The 22097-nt window shown below is 41.5% G+C and overlaps 1 protein-coding gene and 2 pseudogenes across 3 annotated transcripts in view; 1 reads left to right on the top strand and 2 right to left on the bottom strand.

Annotated features, from left to right (window-relative positions):
* Positions 1-22097, bottom strand: part of LOC129563893 (protein fem-1 homolog A-like) — a 247313-nt pseudogene that overhangs the window by 167203 nt on the left and 58013 nt on the right.
* ZNF81 (zinc finger protein 81) overlaps positions 1-22097 on the top strand; it is a 134412-nt gene that overhangs the window by 97386 nt on the left and 14929 nt on the right. For all 3 annotated transcript variants that reach the window (XR_016036963.1, XM_055393778.2, XM_055393777.2), the window contains one exon: positions 4738-4833. Coding sequence is in view for 2 of the 3 variants with exons in the window: in XM_055393778.2 (XP_055249753.2) it covers positions 4738-4833 (96 nt within the window). In the remaining variant the exon portion in view is untranslated. The remainder of the gene's footprint in view (positions 1-4737; positions 4834-22097) is intronic.
* Positions 2566-2653, bottom strand: LOC129535304 (U6 spliceosomal RNA; annotated as a pseudogene).

A 22097-nucleotide genomic window follows, 5' to 3' on the forward strand; every position in this document is an offset into this window, starting at 1 on the left:
GGGGTTTGACTTCTCAGTTGAAGGTGGAAGGGCTGCTTCCACTGGCAAAGACTCATTCAAATTTAGAGGTGCAGTGTCCTCATATGTTCCCATTCCACTTTTCAGGATCCTGTTCCTACTTCATCAATGCCTTTCTTTAACAGCAGGCACCCTTGTGAGGTTGGGAATTCAATTTGTGTTGCAATTTAGCCACTCACAGGTTGAGACTCTGGGTTTGGTTTTCAGTAAGCTCAGCTCTGCAGCTCCAGAAGCTAACAGTTATTTTCAGGACTGACTGAGAAATTTTCAGGTCATTCATATTATGCTTGATCTGGAAAATCAAACCCCTAAGCTCATCCTTTTCTTTCCCCACTTTGTCCAGTGCAATTAGGAGCAACCAGACAATCTTACTATACTTTTAAGTTTGACAAAATTTCCAAGTATCAAATACAAGGTCATCCAGAACCTCACCTCTTATAAGCATTCAATTAAGAGTAGCCAATGTTGATATTTTGCATATCTCTTTTGTCGTGTCACACTGCTCTCCTTACTACTGGAAATAGAATCATTCGTGCTTTTGAATGTAATCAGAATAAAGAATCAGTTCCAGAAATCTCATAACCAATTCATAAAACTCATGCTTGCTATTCTGTTCCTCTAGAGCAGGGTCCCCAACCCCTGAGCCATGGACCGGTACTGGTCCATGGCCTGCTGTTAGGAACTGGGCCATAGAGCAAGAGGTGAGAGGCAGCGAACAAGTGAAGCTTTATCTGTATTTACATTGCTGGCATTACCACCTGAGCACCACCTCCTGTCAGATTAGATTCTCATAAGAGCACAAATCCTAGTGTGCTTGAATTATCACGAAACTATCCCCCGCCCCATCTGTGGAAAAATTGCCTTCCATGAAACCAGTCCCTGGTGCCAAAAGGGATGAGGACCACTACTCTAGAGTCACTCTTAGTATCAAACTCTGTACTATGGTTCTCCAGAGAAATGGAACCAATAGGATATAGGTATATACATACAGAGAGTATACACACACTTGTGCGTGTATGTGTGTACAGAAAGACAAAGTAGGGGAGACAGATTTATTTTAAGGAACCAGTTCACCCAATTGTGGGGACTGGCAAGTCTGAAGGGCAGGCCAGCAGGCTCAAAATTTAGATGAGTTGATGTTGAACTTTTGAATCTGAAATTCACAGGGCAAGCTAGGCAGATTTCTATGTCACAGTCCTGAGGCAGAATTCCTTTTTTCCATTACCCATTCCTTGTTCCCTTTGCCCTGAGCAGGCACCTCAGCTAGTTGTGATTTTTTTCCTAGTGAAAATGGAAAGTGTTAGTCACTCAGTCGTGTCTGACTGTATGTGATTGTGACCCCATGGGCTGTAGCCCACCAGGCTCTTCTGTCCATGGAATTCTCCAGGCAAGAATATTGGAGTGGGTAGCCCTTCCTTTCTCCAAGGGATCTTCCCAACCCAGGGATTGAACCCAGGTCTCCCGCATTGCGGGTAGATTCTTTACCAGCTGAGCCACAAGGGAAGCCCAACAGTCCTGGAATGGGTAGCCTATCCCTTCTCCAGGGGATCTTCCCCACCCAGGAATCGAACCACGGTCTCCTGCATTGAAGGCGGATTCTTTACCAACTGAGCTATCAGGGAAGCCCATACATACAAAGAAACATTATGAAAGTAAAAGTCACTCAGTCGTGTCCGACTCTTTACCACTCCGTGGACTATACAGTCCATGTAATTCTCCAGGCCAGAATACTAGAGTGGGTAGCCTTTCCTTTCTGCAGGGGATCTTCCCAACCCAGGGATCGAACCCAGGTCTCCTGCATTGTAGGCAGATTCTTTACCAGCTGAGCCACCAGGGAAGCCCAGTGGTGTGACCCAAAACTTTATTCTCGAAGGGTCCAGGCCTGATTTCTATCATTGTAGTTTTACATTGACTTCAATCACAGGGCATGTGTGTGTGCTCAGTCACTTCAGTTGTGTCCGACTCTTTGCAACCCCATGGATTGTAGTCCCTCAGGCTACTCTGTCCATATAATTTTCAAGCAAGAATACTGGAGTAGGTAGCCATTTCCTCCTCTGGGGGATCTTCCTGACCCAGGAATTGAACCTGTCTCTCCTGTGTCTCCTGCATTGCAGACAGATTCTTTACCCCAAGCCACTGGGGAAGCAATCACAGGGCATGATAGTATGCCTTACAGGATCACCTGTATTCTAGATATACTCTTCTTTTTAAAAAAAAATTTATTGGAGTATAATTGATTTACAATTTAGTTCCAGGTGTCCAGCAAGGTGAATCAGTTATACATATACATATATCCACTCTTTTTTAAGATTCTTTTCCCATATAGGCCATTATAGAGTAGTGAGTAGAGTTCTGTGTGCTATACAGTAAGTCCTTGTTAGTTATATATTTTATATGTAGTAGTGTGTATATGTCAATCCCAATCTCTCAATTTATCTCTCCTCCCCTCTTACCATCTGGTAACCATAAGTTTGTTTTCTATATCCATGACTCTACTTCTGTTTTGTAAATAAGTTCATCTGTATCCTTTTTTTTTTAAGATTCCATAAAAATATGGAACACTTCATGAATTTGCATGTCATCCTTGCTCAGGATGCTAATCTTCTCTTTATCATTCCAATTTTAGTATATGTACTTCTGGGCTTCCCTGGTGGTTTAGATGATAAAGAATCTGCCTGTAACGTGGGAGACCCGGGTTCAATCCCTGGGTCAGAAAGATCCACTGGAGAAGTGAATGGCTAACCCACTCCAGTATTTTTGCCTGAAGAATTCAATGGACAGAAGAGCCTGGCAGGCTCCAGCCTATGGGGTCTCAAAGAGTCAGACATGATTGAGCGACTTCACTTCACTGCTGAAACAAGCACTGAGACATACTCCTATTTCCATTGTGATATAGCAGGCCACAGTTTCCCTTTGGTAGTCAGGATCAACCACCCCAGCCAGCACAATAACTCCCTTCTTTGCCTGTTGATTCAGAGACATGAAAAGACCAAGATGTCCAGGTGGCAGACTTATCTTCCAGTTCAATAGAATCAGTGTTGTGTCTCTTGGTAGAAATATTCCTCCCTTTGGAACTAAGGCATGTGGAACAGCAGAGCATAAGATTGCCAGTACAGGAAACAAAATTTTTGCTAATGGGCCACTAGGCATGATAGTAAGTGGTGCCACTCCTGGCTCAGGGCTGAGGGGGTGGGGCTACCATCCTGGTTGGCTTGGAGGACAGAGCATTGAACCAATGAGGATTATTGTCAAGCTATGGCTCAGCTGGTAAAGAATCCGCCTGTAATGCAGGAGACCTGGGTTTGATTCCTGGGTTGGGAAGATCCCTTGGAGAATGGAAAGGCTACCCACTCCGGTATTCTGGCCTGGAGAATTCCATGGACTGTGTATAGTCCATGGGGTTGCAAAGAGTCAGACATGACTGAGTGACTTTCACTTTTTCTTAAAATCTAATGGAATTTGCGCTGCCCGGTTTCAGACTTGCTTGAGACCTGTCTCACCTTTCTAAATTCTAATTTCTCCCTTTTGGAATGGGAGTATCTATCTATCCTATGCCTGTGGCACCATTGTGTTTGGAATATTTCAGAAACAGGTAATGCATCTGCTTTCATAGATATGCATGGAGAGGAATTTTGTCCCAGAATGACTCATACTCAAGTCTTACCCACAAGATTTAGATGATTTAGATGCTGAGATCTGAGATTCTGGGTTGATGTTTAGATGAGATTTTAGACCTAAGAGTTGATGCTGGGATGATTAAGACTTTTGGGGATATTGGGATGGGGTTAATGTATTTTATACATGGGAAAGATGTGAATTGGGGGGGTCAGGGGACATGCTCTTATTGGTTGAATAGTGACCCCTCAAAAAAAGATATGTCAAAATCTTAATCCCCAGTACCTGAGAATATGCCTTCATTTGAAAGTGGTATCTTTACAGAGGGGATCAAATTAAAATGAGGTCATTGGGGTGGGCCCTAACCTGAGTGGTATCCTTATTAAAAAAAAAAAGGAGATTTGGGCACAGAAATAGGCACACATAGAGGAAAGACAGTAAGAAGACACACAGGAGGAAGATAGCCATGGGACTAGATTAAAATACATTTACAAGCCAAGAAACACCAGAGATTTTTGGCAGACAGAAGAAGCTAGAAGGTGCAAGGAAGGATTCTCCCCTATATCTGCTGGAGTGAGCATGACACTTATAACACCTTGATTTCAGAATTCTAGCCTCTAGAAATGTCAGATAATACATTTCTGTTGTTTTAAGTCACGTAGTTTTTGGTACTTTCTTTCTTTCTTTTTTTAGTTCTACCAGTTTATTGGTTCCAAGCCATCTCCCTCCACCCTTATGCCCGCATGCTCAGTCACGTAACCCCATGGACTGCAGCCCGCCAGGCTCCTCTGTCCATGGACTTTTCCAGGCAAGAATACTGGAGTGGGTTGCCATTTCCTTCTCCAGGGAGTTTTTGGTACTTTCTTACAGAAGCCCTAGGGAACTAACACAGAACCTCAGTGAGGTGGTTTCCATTCTCAGCTGCTAAGTGCTCTAGAGCATCTGAAGTGTGTGATGGTGCCATCCTTGATTTGCCTGAGATTCTTCAGTCCCTTTGCACGTTCATGCTTATTACTCTTTTTCCAATGAAATGTGGTTACTTTTCCAAAGAACACATGGAAAGCAATTAGCTGTACCTCATTTTCTATCATTTCCTGTTAACAGGGTATGAAGTTCCCAAACCAGAGGTCATATTCAAGTTGGAGCAAGGAGAGGAGCCTTGGGCATTGAAGGATAAAACCCTAGATCACAGCTGCTCAGGTGAGTATGATCCTGGCAGAAGGGAGACATGGAAATACTTGAGACCAATACCTTTAAAGTGCTGTGATTGCTGCCCTTCTTGAAGGTTCAAAACTTTAGAAATTCCTTGGCCTCTGAGGTACCAAAGTGCTCTTCCCTGTATTTCCCTTACTGCTATCAACTGTCTTCTTGGCTTAGCTTCCCTCCAGGAGAACTGCTAAAGTACCTATACTCTAGATCATATGCCAGACTTCCTCACTATGAATCTGGCTTTGTTGGAGATTTTCTCCTTCCGTCACATTTTTATGCTTTAGTACTGAAACCCTACTCCCAAGGTCTTAGATCCTTATCATATACATGCAGATTTTAATGGATTTTCCTTCTTTGAAGATCAGTTGGTTGCCTCACTCCTGTTCTACCTGGTTCCCTTTCAGCTTCTTCTCCCTCTTCTTTTCATCTTCTCACTCTAAGATAGCAACAAACTGTCATCTACAACCAGCCCCACCTCCTTTTCTCTTTGTAGATATTGCTTTCAGATTCCTCACTTCTCTTCAACTCCCCTAATCTCCATGCCTGTCTTCCATCTTCTCACTTTATGATCCCTGTCACCTAGCATTTTCTCTTTTAAAATCAACTTTATTAAGATATAATTTACATACCATAATAGGTATCCATTTTAAGTGTACAGATTGGTGAATTTTGACAAAGGTACACGCTGGTATAAGCACCACCCCAGTCATGATACATTCCATCACACAAAAATGCACCTTCTTGCCCCTTGTAGTTAATACTCAGCACCACTTCAGCCCCAGGCAACCACTGAGTTACTTTTTGTCATTATAGACTGCTGCTGCTAAGTTGCTTCAGTCGTGTCCGACTCTGTGTGACCCCGTAGACAGCAGCCCACCAGGCTCCTCAGTCCCTGGGATTCTCCAGGCAAGAATACTGGAGTGGGTTGCCATTTCCTTTTCCAAGGCATGCATGCATACTAAGTCGCTTCAGTCGTGTCCGACTTTGTGCGACCCTATGGACAGCAGCCCACCAGGCTCCTCTGTCCATGGGCTTCTCTAGGCAAGAATACTGGAGTGGCTTTCCATTTCCTTCTCCACATTATAGACTAGATTTGCCTTTATTAGTGTTGCATATAAGTGGAATCATTCCGTATGTACCTTTTTGGGTCTGGCTTTATTTGTTCAGCATAATGATTTTGCAATTCATTCGTGTTATTGAGTATATCACTATTTTGTTTCTTTTAAATAGTGGATACTATTCCATGGTATGACTATTAAATATTTCCTGTTAAGTAGTGAATACTGTTCCATTATAATTTTTTTATCTCTATGCCTGTTAATGGCAAGTGGTCATTATTTGGTTATTATGACTAAAGTTGCAGTAAACATTCTGATTTGTCTTTGTGTGAACATATGTTTACGTTTTTCTTGGATAAATGCCTAGGATTAGCATTGCTCTTATATTATAATCAGTGTTTGCTTACCTTTCTTATAATTTCATATAATTGCCGAACTGTCTTCCAAAATGGCTTTATATTCCCAACAGCAATACATGAGAAATTCTATTGCCCCAAATCCTTGCCTATACTTGTTATCATTAGGCTCTTTAAACTTTGCTATTAGAATGGATATGTAATGGTATCTTATGAATGTAAGCAGCATTTCTCTGATGAGTAATAATGTTAAGTATCTTCATGTGCTTATTATCATTTGTACATTTTTTGTGAAGTGTCTATTGAAATATCTTTCCCATTTGGGGGAATGGCTGTTTGTCTTCTTATTGAGGTATAAGAGTTGTTTATATTTGCTCGATACAAGTTCTAAACCAGATACTGCCAATATTTTGTTGCAATCTGTACCTTACAGTTTTATTTTTACTGGTGCCTATCAAAGGAAAAATATTTTAATTTTTATGGAGTCTAATTTATCATCTTTTTAAAAAGTTTTAGTATTTTTTGTGATCTATTTAATACATCTTTGCCTACTGCAAAGTTCTTGCTCCTTGGAAGAAAAACTATGACAAACCTAGAGAGCATATTAAAAAGCAGAGACATTATTTTGCCAACAAAAGTCCATATACTCAAGCTATGGTTTTTCCAGTAGTTATGTATGGATTTGAGAGTTGGACCATAAAGATGGCTGAGTGCCATGATGCTTTTGTTTTTTTTAAAAAGCAGTAAAATGTTTATTTTCTTAGAAAAAAAGGGGTGCATGAGGGATTCAAAATGATTGTGATCACACTTCCATCTGCACCTGAGCAAAACTGATGTTGCAAGCTTGATCTTTGATTAAGAGACCCAGAAAACGAAACCACCTACTGCTCACTCCTGTGTCACTTCCAGGAAGGAGCGGGGAAGGAGGCGCTTGTCTTAGAAGCAGAACCAGTCTAGAACAGAAGTTGGATATCTGGGTTCACCACTACCTCATCTTTTAGAAAATAGGTTGGAGAGCATTTGTAAAACCAACAGTATCTTTAAGGTGAAATTGCAGAATTTTGCTGCAGACCTGGACACTGAGAGAAGTGAAAAGTTGCAACAAGTTTTAACTAGCAGCAACAAAGAAAGTTCGATAACAGTTTTTGTTTTTAGCAATATTCCTTTGCAAGTTCATTAAGAAAAACTGTAATTTAATGGGGCATACGATATGGAACGATCTTCTTTTGCTAGAGTGATGTTCACTGAAGAGAACCCTTCTTTGCAAATATTTTAACTGGGGTGAAACCTATTTACACAGTAGTAGCTCCCCGTTTGAGTGGTAGGATTGGTGCTATGTGATATCTTCTTCCGAACAGTAATCTCGACCCTTTTCAATTTTTTATTCCAACATTCTGAAGAATTCTTGTTGGCTTTCAGAGATGTGCATGCTTGCTCTGGGTTGATGAACTAATCCTGGAATCTCTTTATTAGTTTTAAGTCTTACATTTGAACTGGCACTTTTTTCCAAGTTTTCTTGGTTCCTGGCTGCTATTATCTGCTCCTCTTATGCCCCATTTTTCATGTATTTGACCTCTTCCACCGGTTTGATCCTATACTCATCGCCAAACACATCTCCATTCTGGTAGTTCTTCCCTTTCTGGGCTTCCTCTTCATTTTGAACGGTGGCAACATGCTTGGTGGAGGCACAACCCGCAGTCTCATTCGGTCAGCTTCAGCCGGGCTGAACTGCAAATCATCTCTTCATACACGGGGATATTTTTTTTTCTTTAGACACAGGAAAAATCCACTTTCCTGCTGAGTCGGTCAAGATGGATGCACCTTGGGCGCTTGCCGGGGTGCTGAAGGTGGCAAGCCTCCCTCCCCCCGCCCCGGTCCTCCTTGCGGGTTTTTTCCCTCCCTCCTCTTTGTCTTCCTCCTCCTCTCCACGGTGAGTCTCGGTCTCCCACTCCTCCGCGAGGCCGCGGGTAAGAGCCCCGAAGCCCGGCCGGGGTGCGTGCGTGCTGGAGTCGGTGGCGGTGGCCCGCGGCCAGCTTTCTCCAGTAACAGCGCGGTGCAGCTCCCAACTAAAGTGTGAAAGAAGCTGCGGCCGGCAGGGAACGTCCCCCAACCTCCCCCGCCGCCCCGGAGTGGGCAGGGAGCGAGCCGGGGCTGGAGGCGAGCGAGTGAGAGAGGGGGACCGAGGGAGGGCACCTCCTCGCCCCCACATGATGCTTTTGAACTGTGATGTTGAAGACTCTTGAGAGTCCCTTGGACTGCAAGATCAAACCAGTCAATCCTAAAGGACATCGATCCTATATATTCATTGGAAGGACTGATGCTGAAGCTGAAGCTCCAATACTTTGGCCTCCTGATGCGAAGAGCTGACTCATTAGAAAAGACCCTGATACTGGGAAAGATTGAAGGCAGGAGAAGGGGATGACAGAGGACAAGATGGTTGGATGGCATCACCCACTCAATGGACATGAATTTGAGCAAGCTCCAGGAGATGGTAAAGGACAGGGAAGCCTGGAGTGCTGCAGTCCCTGGGGTCGCAGAGTCTATAACAACTGAGCAACTGAACAACAACATTGCAAGGTCACAAAGATATTCTCATATTTTCTTCTATACAATTTATCATTTTAGCTTTTTAAGTTTAGGTCTATGATCCATTTTTGTGTTTAATGTAAGGGTTGATGTTCATTTTTTTCAATACAATATTCAGTTGTTCCAGAACCATTTGTTGAAGAGACTTTTTTCCCACTGAATTTCCTAGGCACAGTTATTAAAATAAATTGATTTCACATATGTGAACCTATTTCTGGACTTTCTGTTCTGTTTAATTATCTATTCAACTCAACTCAACTTGTGCTTGTGCTCAGCTGTGTCTGACTCTTTGTGACCCCACGGACTGTAGCCTGCCAGGCTCCTCTGCCCATGGAGTTTTCCAAGCAAGAATACTGGAGTGGGTTGCCATTTCCTCCTCTAGGAGATCTTTTTGACCCAGGGATTGAACTCACGTCTCTTGTGTCTGCTGCATTGGGAGGCAGATTCTTTACTGGTGAGCCATTTCTATTTTAAAATGAAGGTTTTATTATTATTCAGGTATGGTGAGGCCAACATATCTGGAGATAACTGCCATTGAAAATAGTTTGTAACAGCTTCCAAGAGGAAAAGGCATACCACATCGTGCAGAGTCACACCAGGGAGCACTAAGGTCAATCAGGAGGTAGAAGTTGTAGGGAAAAAGCATGGGCAACAGCCTTTATTATGATTTTCATAGGAAAGAATGGGTGAGGTAGAATAAGCAGGCTGGAAAGGTTTAGAGTTAGGTAGTTTGAGTAATTTCAGTGGACTCTGAGGTATAGGGTAGAGACTATCCTTAGTTGCCTGGTACCCAGCCTGAGGTGATTAGGGCAGGGGTCTAGTGGCCCAACCTGTGAGATCTTGGAAAAGAAGATAGTTGGTGGATATGGGCTCTGGATTTGTTGGTTTGCATATGGTAGGTATACTTACAGCAAAGTCACTTGCTGTCTCTAGGAAATAACTAGGTCTAGGAGAGGCAGTCTCTCCAGGATCAGCTAGGTATCAGATGCTAGAGCATCAAGAATACAGAAAATAGGAAAACATAGTTAATACACTGTCCTTTTGGCAGACCCCTATTTTATTTGTTGTTGTTCAGTCACTCAGTCATATCCGACTCTTTGCTACCCCATGGACTGCAGCACGTCAGGCTTTCTTGTCCCTCACCATACTTTATTACTATAGCTTTTATAATGAGTCTTGCAATCAGGTAGAGTAAGTTCTCCAGGATGACTTTTAAAAAAAATTACTTTGACTCTTCTAGGTCATTTGCATTTCCATATAAATTTTATAATCAGTTTTTAATTTTTTGGAAAAAAACTTGCTGGGATTTGGTTTGGCATTAATTCTAAGATCAACTTTAAGAGAATTGACATCTTAATAATATTGGGCCTCCTAATCCGTGAATATAGCAACTTTCTACATGTATTTAGATCTTTGATTTCTTTCAGCAATGTTTTATAATTTTCATATAAAAGTTTTATGTATCCTTCATTAAATTTATCCCTAGGCACTTGATGTTTTTGATACTATTATAAATAGCATTTAAATTTTTTTCACATTATTTATTGCTGGTATAAATTGCTAGTGATTTATTTTTTTACATTGACTTTATATCCTGAAGCATTAATTTTTTTAATTAATTTATTTATTTACTTTTGACTGTGTGGGGTCTTCGCTGCTACTCGCAGACTTCTTGTAGCTGTCGCTTCTTTTGTTGTGGTGCACAGGCTCTAGAGCATTCAGGCTTCAGTGGTTTCAGTGTGTGGGCTCAGTAGTTGCAAGTCGTGTGCTCTAGGGTGCAGGATCAGTAGTTGTGGCACACAGGCTTTGTTGCCCCATGGCTTGTGGGATCTTAGTTCCTTGTGGGATTGAACCTGTGTCTCCTGCACTGGCAGTCATTTCTAAATCCACGTATTAATTTTCTTATAGATTCCTTGGGGTTTTTCATGTAAATAATCATCACTTTAAGGGCACTTTTACTTCTTCCTTTCCAATCTCATGCTTTTATTTCTTTTCCTTTCCTTATTTCACAGTCAAAGACCTTTATTTAGTTCAATGTTGAATTGAAGTGGTGAGCTTGGACATCTTGCCTTGTTCTGATATTTGAGGCAAAAAGAAAAATGTACCATTAAGTATGATGTTAGCTGTAAGTTTTTTGAAGCTGCCCTTTATCAGGCTTTGTAAGTTCATTTCTAATCCTAGAATTTTTAAGAGGTTTTTTCCTTATTATGGTTATTTGTTGAATTTTATCAAGTGCTTTTTCTTCATCTTATTAGAGCGATCATATGAGTTATTTGCTTTTATTTTGTTAATATGTGTATTTATTTTTATTTCAATAAATAAACAATTGAAATTTTTTATTTCAATAAATAATTTTAAATTGACCTTACATTTCTGAGATAAATACTAGTTTGATTATGATTTATTATCCTTATTATTATATTATTGGATTTTATTTACTGACATTTGAAAAACTATTTGCACTTTTCATGGGTGATATTGGTTTGTAGTTTTCTCTTTTTTGCAGTATCTTTGTTGGGTTTGGGTATTAGGGTTCAGTTCAGTTCAGTTCACTCAGTCGTGTCCGACTCTCCACGACCCCATGAATCACAGCACACCAGGCCTCCCTGTCCATCACCAACTCCCAGAGTTCACTCAAACTCATGTCCACAGAGTCGGTGATGCCATCCAGCCATCTCATTCTCTGTCGTCCCCTTCTCCTCCCGCCCCCAACCTTTCCTAGCATCAGAGTCTTTTCCAGTGAGTCAGCTCGTCGCACGAGGTGGCCAAAGTATTGCAGTTTCAGCTTTAGCATCTTATGATGGCCACAAAAAAATGAGTTGTGAAGTGTTCCCTTCTCTATTATCTGAAATAGTTTGTGGAAGATTTTTACTTCTTTTTTACTGTTTGATGAAATTCACCAGTGAAATGATCGGCCCTCAAATTTTCTTGATGGGAAAGTTTTAGTAACAAATTTACCAGTGAACTCATCTGGGTCTCAAGTTTTCTTTGTGGGATTATCTTTCATTTCAAATTCAGTTTCTTTATTAGATATAGAGATATTCGTATTTCTTCTTGCTTTGATAATTTTTCTTTCAGGAAGTTTGTGGGTTTTATCTAAGTTGTCAATATTTGACATTCGATTGTCTCATAATATTCCTGTATTATCATTTTACTTATTTAAAAAGTACTTATTTATTTATTTGGCCATACTGGGTCTTAGTCGCGGCATGTGGGATCCTCAGCTGTGGCATGCGGGATCCAGTTCCCCAACCAGGGAACACTGCATTGGATGTGCAATGTCCCAGGCACTGAACTACCAGGGAAGTCCCTGTATTATCATTGTAATGTCTATTATATGTTCAGTAATGTGCCCTCTTTCTCTGAAATTGATAAAATTTAAATTCAACAGGATTATAAAAATAGAAATTTGTATTCAGCATAGCCTCAAAATGTATAAAGAAAATATTGACTACACTAAAAGGAAAAACGGAATAAATATTCATAATTGGAGATTTTGACATTCCTATCTCAGTAACTGATTTTTGTCTGTTTACAGACAAAAGAATCTGTAAAGATTTGAACATGATATACCAGTATGACCTAATTGACATACATAGTTCTTTACATCCCACAACTGTAGAATACACATTCAAGTGCATGTGGCCCACTGACCAAAATAGACCCTATTTTGGGACATAAAACTAATGGCAACAAATTTCAAAGGGTTGGAATCATACATTATGTTTTCTCTAATTACTATTGAAATAAATCAAAACTCTGAACAGAGAGACAATTAGAACATACCCAAATGTTTTGAAAGTAAGCAACACATATACAAATAGCCCATAAGTCAAAGAAAAATCCATAATAGAATTAGGAAAAACTTTGAGCAGAATGATAATGAAAGTATGACACATCAGAACTTGTGGGATGAAGTACCACCCAGATAGAAATGTATTGCTTTAGATCAAGAGAAAATCCTGAGCTCATCTCTTCCCATTTGTTGTTCAGTCACTAAGTCGTGTCCGACTCTTTGTAACCCCATGGACTGCAGCATACCAGACATCCCTGTCCCCTTCTCCTCCTGTCTTCAATCTTTCCCAGCATCCAGTGGTCTTTTCCAGTGAGTCAGCTCTTCACATCAGGTGGCCACAGTATTGGGGCTTCAGCTTTAGCATCAATCCTTCCAATGAATATACAGAATTGATTTCCTTTAGGATTAATTGGTTTGCTCTCCTTGCAGTCCAAGGAATTCTCAAGAGCCTTCTCCAGCACCATCAATTCTTCAGCACTCAGCCTTCTTTATGGGCCAGTTCTCACATCCATACATGACTACTTGAAAAACCATGCTTTGACTCTGCAGACCTTGTCAGCAAAGTGATGTCTCTGCTTTTTAATATGCTGTCTAGGTTTGTCATAGCTTTTTTTCCAAGGAGTGCATGTCTTTTCATTTCATGGCTGCAGTCACCATCCTCAGTGATTTTGGAGCCTAAGAAAATAAAATCTGCCACTGTTTCCATTTTTCCCCATCTGTTTGCAATGCAGGAGACCCTGGTTTGATCCCTGGGTGTGGAAAATCTCCTGGAGAAAGGAATGGCTACCCACTCCAGTATCCTTGCCTGGAGAATTCCGTGGGCTACAGTACATGGGGTTGTAAAGAGTCAGACACGACTGAGTGACTAACACTTTCTCTTCCTATGAACACACCTAAACTATAACTACATAGAGAACAACTGTCTCTGGAAATTACATGAAGACTAGCAGAACAAATTTTCCACAACTAAGGATATAAGGGATTTGATTGAGGTCATATTTGAATGGTCTAGTGGTTTTCCCTACTTTCTTCAATTTAAGTCTGAACTTCGCAATAAGGAGTTCATGATCTGAGCCACAGTCAGCTCCTGGTCTTGTTTTCACTAACTGTATACAGCTTCTCCATCTTTGGTTGCAAAGAATATAATCAATCTGATTTCGGTGTTGACCATCTGGTGATGTCCATGTGTAGAGTCTTCTCTTGTGTTGTTGGAAGAGGGTGTTTGCTATGACCAGTGCATTCTCTTGACAAAACTCTATTAGCCTTTGCCCTGCTTCATTCCGTGCTCCAAGGCCAAATTTGCCTGTTACTCCAGGTGTTTCTTGACTTCCTACTTTTGCATTCCAGTCCCCTATAATGAAAAGGACGTCTTTTTTGGGTGTTAGTTCTAAAAGGTCTTGTAGGTCTTCATAGAACCGATTAACTTCGGCTTCTTCAGCATTACTGGTTGGGGCATAGGCCTGGATTACTGTAATATTGAATGGTTTGCCTTGGAAACGAACAGAAATCATTCTGTCATTTTTAAGATTGCATCCAAGTACTGCATTTCGGACTCTTTTGTTGACCATGATGGCTACTCCATTTCTTCTAAGGGATTCCTGCCCACAGTAGTAGATATAATGGTCATCCGAGTTAAATTCACCCATTCCAGTCCATTTTAATTCACTGATTCCTAGAATGTCGACGTTCACTCTTGCCATCTCCTGTTTGACCACTTCCAATTTGCCTTGATTCATGGACCTAACATTCCAGGTTCCTATGCAATATTGCTCTTTACAGCACCGGACCTTGTTTCTATCATTGGTCACATCCACAACTGGGTATTGGTTTTGCTTTTGCTCCATCCCTTTATTCCTTCTATAGTTATTTCTCCACTGAGCTCCAGTAGCATACTGGGCACCTACCGACCTGGGGAATTCCTCATTCAGTATCCTATCATTTTGCCCTTTGTTACTGTTCATGGGGTTCTCAAGGCAAGTATACTGAAGTGGTTTGCCATTCCCTTCTCCAGGGGACCACATTCGGCTGTGGTCCATGTGATTAGATCAGCTAGTTTCCTGTGATTATGATTTCAGTGTGTCTGCCCTCTGGTGCCCCCTCACAATACCTACCGTCTTATTTGGGTTTCTCTTACCTTGGTCGTGGAAAATCTCTTCACAGCCGCTCCAGCAAAGTGCAGCCATCCATAAAGCATCATGCCTAGCCTGTTATGGACTTCTATATCCTGGTGCTATCCTAGAGCTCTCGGCCCCTCAAAATTCTCCAAGCCAGGCTTCAGCAGTATGTAAACCGTGAACTTCCAGATGTTCAAGCAGGTTTTAGAAAAGGCAGAGGCACCAGAGATCAAATTGCCAACATCCGCTGGATCATGGAGAAAGCAAGAGAGTTTCAGAAAAACATCTATTTCTGCTTCATTGACTATGCCAAAGCCTTTGACTGTGTGGATCACAATAAACTGTGGAACATTCTGAAAGAGATGGGAATCCCAGACCACCTGACCTGCCTCTTGAGAAACCTGTATGCAGGTCAGGAAGCAACAGTTAGAACTGGACATGGAACAACAGACTGGTTCCAAATAGGAAAAGGTGTACGTCAAGGTTGTATATTGTCACCTTGCTTATTTAACTTATATGCAGAGTACATCATGAGGAACACTGGGCTGGAAGAAGCACAAGCTGGAATCAAGATTGCTGGGAGAAATATCAATAACCTCAGATATGCAGATGACACTACCCTTATGGCAGAAAGTGAAGAGGAACTCAAAAGCCTCTTGATGAAAGTGAAAGAGGAGAGTGAAAAGGTTGGCTTGAAGCTCAACATTCAGAAAACAAAGATCATGGCATCTGGTCCCATCACTTCATGGGAAATAAATGGAAAAACAGTGGAAACAGTGTCAGACTTTGTTTTTTTGGGCTCCAAAATCACTGCAGATGCTGATTGCAGCCATGAAATTAAAAGACGCTTGCTCCTTGGAAGGAAAGTTATGACCAACCTAGATAGTATATTAAAAAGCAGAGACATTACTTTGCCGACCAAGGTCCGTCTAGTCAAGGCAATGGTTTTTCCCGTGGTCATGTATGGATGTGAGAGTTGGACTGTGAAGAAAGCTGATCGCCGAAGAATCGATGCTTTTGAACTGTGGTGTTGGAGAAGACTCTTGAGAGTCCCTTATACTGCAAGGAGATCCAACCAGTCCATTCTAAGGGAGATCAATCCTGGATGTTCATTGGAGGGACTGATGCTAAAGCTGAAACTCCAATACTTTGGCCACCTCATGAGACGAGTTGACTCACTGGAAAAGACTCTGATGCTGGGAAAGGTTGGGGGCGGGAGGAGAAGGGGACGACGGAGAATGAGATGGCTGGATGGCATCACCAACTCTGTGGACATGAGTTTGAGTGTACTCCGGGAGTTGGTGATGGACAGGGAGGCCTGGCGTGCTGTGATTCATGGGGTCGCGGAGAGTCGGACACGACTGAGCGACTGAACTGAACTGAACTGAAGGATATAAAGAAAAGTCCACATTGAGATATGTAGGAGGAGCAGAGACACAGTCTATTCAGAACCCACACACCCAGTGTGACAGCCCACAAGCAACAGGGATATCATAACTGTAGAGGTCCCCCTTGAAGAGCAAGGGGTTCGAATACCATGTTGGGCCCCTCAGCCCAGGATACCTGCACTAGGAAAATGAATCCCTACAACATCTGGCTTTGAAAACCAGTGGCACTTACATCTGGGAGAGCTGGATGACTGTCAGAAACTAAGATTTTACTCTTGAAGAGCTCACATACAGACTTTCTATCTCTGAGTCTCAAAGGCAGCAGCTTGGAAGTGCCTGGGCTGTATGAGAATGCTATTCATTGACTAATTTTAGAGCATGTGCCAGAGGGGCAGGGATCTGGTGAAACTTTCTCTAGGGACAGAAATGCTGGTGGGCACCATTTTTTCACTGTCCTTCCACCTAGCTGGCCTGGTGCTGGCAGGTATCATTTCTGTCACTCTCCACCAGTCTCACTAATACCATGCATCCAGTATTCCTCTGAAGACACATCACACTGCACCCAGTGAGCTGCCTCGGCTGGCCCTAGTGCCCCCTGAAAAGTGGCTCCTGCTCCAGGGGGCCAATCCATCCACCAGCATGCTCACAGCAATTATGGCCCAACCACCACAGGTGGGTACATGCGGACCACACAGGGGATACCCCTGGAACACCTGTTTCTGGTGACCAGGGGTGGTTGCACCACTGAATATTAAGAAAATATTACGACCAGCTTTATGCTAACACATTTGATAACTGAGATGAAATGGACACAGTCCTGGAAAAACACAAATTATAAGAAATGTCAAAAACAGAGAGAAGTTTAGCAATCTTTTTATCCGTTAAAGAAATTTAACCTCTAATTTAAAACCTTTCCTCATTGGTGAATTCTTCCTGTCATTTAAAGAATCCCAGTATTATACAAGTTATTTTTTATTAAGAGTACTTTAAAAAAATTTTGGGGCTGTGCTGGGTCGTCATTGTGGCACGTGGGCTTTCTCTAGTTGTGGTGTGTTGGCTTTCTATAAGTTGCCCTGTGGTTTGTGGAATTGGAATCTTGAATGTGGAATTGGAATCTTGAATGTGGAATTGGAATCTTAGTTCCCTATTCAGGGATCAAACCCATGCCCCCTGCATTGAAAGGTGAATTCTTAACCATTTGGATAACAACAGAAACAAAAAAATAATATTTTCTACCTCATTTCATAGTAAGTTGAGCTATATTAGAGTAAAAAAATATATAGTCTTCTCCAAAAGATATCATTAAGAAAGTGAATAGGCAAACCACAAACTAGGAGAAGATATTTACAGTACCCAGATTTGAGAAATGACTCACATTCAGAATATATAAAGAATTCGTAGAAATAAAAAAGAAAAAAGCAGACGACCCAGTAGAAAAAGAAATGGGTAAAAGACTTGACCAGATACTTTTAGAAAGAGGTATCCACGTGATAGTTGTGTATATGAAAAGGTTGAACATCATTATTCATCAGGGAAATGTAAGTTAAAACCACAGACAACCCTACACACATAAATAAAACAGAACAATTGCTAAAATGTAAAAGACTGACAATATCAAATGTTACCGAGATTTTGGAGCAACTGGAATTTATATGCATTGATGGTAGTAATATAAATTCTTTCAATCAATTTGGGAAACTGGCAGTATGTACTAATGTTAAATGTATATCTATTCTGTATCTCAGGAATGTCACTCCTAGGCATTTATTTAAGAGAAGTGGTATGGACCTAACAGAAGCAGAAGATATTAAGAAGAGGAGGCAACAATACACAGAACTATATGAAAAAGTTATTCATGACCCAGATAACCATGATGATGTGACCACTCACCTAGAGCCAGACACCCTGGAATGCGAAGTCAAGTGGGCCTTAGGAAGCATCACTACGAAAAAAGGTACTGGAGGCAATGGAATTCCAGTTGAACTATTTCAGAACCTAAAAGATGATGCTGTGAAAGTGATGCACTCGATATGTCAACAAATTTGGAAAACTCAGCAGTGGCCACAGGACTGGAAAAAATCAGCTTCATTCCAATCCCAAAGGAAGGCAATGCCAAAGAATGTTCAAACTACCACACAACTGCACTCAGCTCACACACTAGCAAAGTAATGCTCAAAATCCTTCAAGCTAGGCTTCAAACAATACATGAACCGTGAACTTCCAGATGTTCAAGCTGGATTTAGAAATGGCAGAGGAACTAGAGATCAAATTGCCAGCATCCACTGGATCATAGAAAAAGCAAGAAAGTTCCAGAAAAAACATCTACTTCTGCTTTATTGACTATCCCAAAGCCTTTGTTTGTGTGGATCACAACAACTGTCGAAAATTCTTAAAGAGATAGGAATACCAGACCACCTGACCTGCCTCCTGAGAAATCTGTATGCAGGTCAAGAAGCACCAGTTAGAACTGGACATGGAACAACAGACTGGATCCAAATCAGGAAAGGAGTACGTCAAGGCTGTATATTGTCACCTTGCTTATTTAACTTATATGTAGAGTACATCATGTGAAATGCCTGGCTGGAAGAAGCACAAGCTGGGATCAAGATTGCAGGGAGAAATATCAATAACCTCAGATATGCAGATGATACCACCCTTATGGCAGAAAGTGAAGAAGAACTAAAGAGCCTCTTGGTGAAAGAGGAGAGTCAAAAAGTTTGATTAAAACTCAGTGTTCAAAAAACTAAGATCATGGCATCTGGTCCCATCACTTTGTGGCAAATAGATGGGGAAACAATGGAAACAGAGTCTTTTTTTGGGGGGCTCCAAAATCACTGCAGATGGTGAATGCAGCCATAAAATTAAAAGACATTTGCTCCTTTGAAGAAAAGCTGTGACCAACCTAGACAGCGTATTAAAAAGCAGAGACATTACTTTGCCAACAAAGCTCCATCTAGTCAACGCTGTGGTTTTTCCAGTAGTCATATAAGGATGTGAGTGTTGGGCTATAAAGAAAGCTGGGCACCAAAGAACTTTTTGAACTATAATGTTGGAGAAGACTCTTGAAAGTCACTTGTATTGTAAGGAGATCAAACCAGTCAATCCTAGAGTTAATCAGTCCTGAATATTCATTGAAAGGACTGATGCTGAAGCTGAAACTCCAATATCTTGGCCACCTGATGTGAAGAACTGACTCATTGGAAAAGACCCTGATGCTAGGAAAGATTGAAAATGGGAAGAGAAGGGGACAGCAGAGTATGAGATGGTTCGATGGCATCACTGACTTGATGGACATGAGTTTGAGTAAGCTTCGGGAGTTGGTGATGGACAGGGAGGCCTGGCATGCTGCAGTCCATGGGATTGCAAAGAGTCGGACATGACTGAGCGACTGAACTGAACTGAGCACATACATCCGGTAAAATAAATGTACAGGAATGTTCATATCAGCATTATCATCGTTGTAAAAAACATGATGCTGTTAAAGTGCTGCACTCAATATTTAAGCAAACTTGGGAAATTCAGCATTGGCCACAGGACTGGAAAAGGTGTTTTCATTCCATTCCCAAAAAAGGGCAATGCCAAAGAATGTTCAAACTACTGTACAGTTGCACTCATTTCACATGCTAGCAAGGTTATGCTCAAATCCTTCAAGCTAGGCTTCAATGTTGAGGTCCTTTAATGAACTGGAGCCTGGTGGTCTGGAGTCGACGGTAAGCAAGAAAAGAGAGAGAAAGAGGCTGATATTCCTTGGTTTACGCAGAAAACCAATAAAGCCGTTTGACACAGGACTTGCGTCGCTCATGAAGGCACCTGGCACCCTCTTTAGGGGGTGAAAGCACAACAGTGTGCCTTCACCAGATGGTCTTAGAAGCCTGGGCAAGAGAATGAGCACGATGGGTCTCTGCGCTCCAAAGGATTAGCCTGAGAGAGAGAGAGAGAGAAAGCAAGACACGGGGACCAAAGCTCTGACGGAGCAAAGGTGTTTTAATCAACATAGCGTGGGGATATATAGTGTCTTACAAGGTAGTTATTCTCAGCAAAGATAAAGATTAAAATTCCAGACTTACAAAACATAGGCAATCCATATTAAAGAGAGAGAGAATTGTAAACAATCACTTTTACTGTATGGTTCATAAGAAGGAAGAGGGTACTTATCACCATATTGAAAAACTAATGAAGGAAATGCCTGGATTCCTCAGCCCCGGAGAGGCTTGCCTCTCCTCTTAATTCCTGAAGGAACAGAGGATTCCTGACAGATCCAAAACCGCACACAGGAAGCCTCCTGTTAAATGCTTCCTGACACTTCAACAGTACATGAATCAAGAACTTCCAGATGTACAAGCTGGGTTTCGAAGAGACAGAGGAACCAGAGATCCAATTGCCAACATTCGTTGGATCATAGAAAAAGCAAGGGAATTCCAGAAAAACATCTGCTTCATTGACTACACTAAAGCCATTGACTATGTGGATCACAACAAACTGTGGACAATTCTTAAAGAGATGGGAATACCAGACCACCTTACTTGTCTCCTGAGAAACCTGTGTGTAGGTCAAGAAGCAATGATTAGAACCAGACATGCGACAATGGCCTGGTTCAAAATTAGAAAAGGAGTATAACAAGGCTGTATATTGTCACCCTGTTTATTCAACTTATATGCAGAGTACATTATGCAAAATGCCAGGCTGGATGAATCACAAGTTGGAATCAAGATTGCTGGGAGAAATATCAACAATCTCAGATATGCAGATGATACCACTCTAATGGAAGATGGTGAAGAAGAACTAAAGAGCCTCTTGATGAACGTGAAAGAGGAGAGTGAAAAAGCTGAATTGAAACTCAACTTTTAAAAAGAAACTAAGATCATGACATCTGGTCCCATCACTTTATGGCAAATAGAAGGGGAAAAAATAGAAACAGTGACAGATTTTATTTTCTTGATCTCCAAAATCACTGTGGATGGTGACTGCAGCCACAAAATTAAAGGACACTTGCTCCTTAGAAGAAAACCTATGACAAACCTAGGCAGAATATTAAAACAGAGAGACATTATTTTGCTGACAAAGGTCCATATAGTCAAAGCTATAGTAGTAGTCATGTATAGATGTGAGAGTTGGACCATAAAGAAGGCTGAGCATTGAAGAATTAATGCTTTCGAATTATGCTGGAGAAGACCCTTGAGGGTCCCCTGGACTGCAAGGAGATCAACAAGTTAATCATAAAGGAAATGAGTCCTGAATATTCATTGGAAGGAGTGTTGCTGAAGCTGAACCTCCAATACTTTGGCCACCTGATGCGAAGAGCCAACTCATTGGAAAAGACCCTGATTCTGGAAAAGATTGAAGGCAAGAGGAGAAGTGGGCAGCAGAGGATGAGATGGTTAGACAGCATCACTGCCTCAACGGACATGAATTTGAGCACACTCTGGAAGATAGTGGAACACAGAGGAGCCTGACGTGCTATGGTCTATGGAGTTAGAAAGAGTCGGGCACAAACTAACGACGAAACAACAACAGCAAAACCATTTAATTAAGCACACAAACATTTTTAAATGGCACAAAAGAAGATACAAGCAGGAGTGGAGGAAGAGGATATTAACATGTCCTTTTATTTGAGAATAAACTGGACTTTTGTGAGCCATTTTTTGAGTGGCAATGAGAATACTAGCTTGCATGCACAACTCTTTCTAAACAGATGACTCTCCATTTCTGTACGGTTCACTGAATCTGTGGGCTCAGTAAAAGGCTCAGGAAGCTTTTTACTGCAGAAGCAAATTTTTATGATGAATATTGGTACTGGTGATCTGCTGCTGCTGCTGCTGTGTCACTTCAGTCGTGTCTGACTCTGTGTGACCCCATAGACGGAAGCCCACCAGGGTCCCCCGTCCCTGGGATTCTCCAGGCAAGAACACTGGAGTGGGTTGCCATTTCCTTCTCCAATGTGTGAAAGTGAAAAGTGA

The sequence above is a fragment of the Moschus berezovskii genome, chromosome X, assembly GCF_049115385.1.
Source record: "Moschus berezovskii isolate FMDL1 chromosome X, NW_MosBer_1.0, whole genome shotgun sequence".
Classification (NCBI taxonomy): Eukaryota; Metazoa; Chordata; class Mammalia; order Artiodactyla; family Moschidae; genus Moschus; species Moschus berezovskii.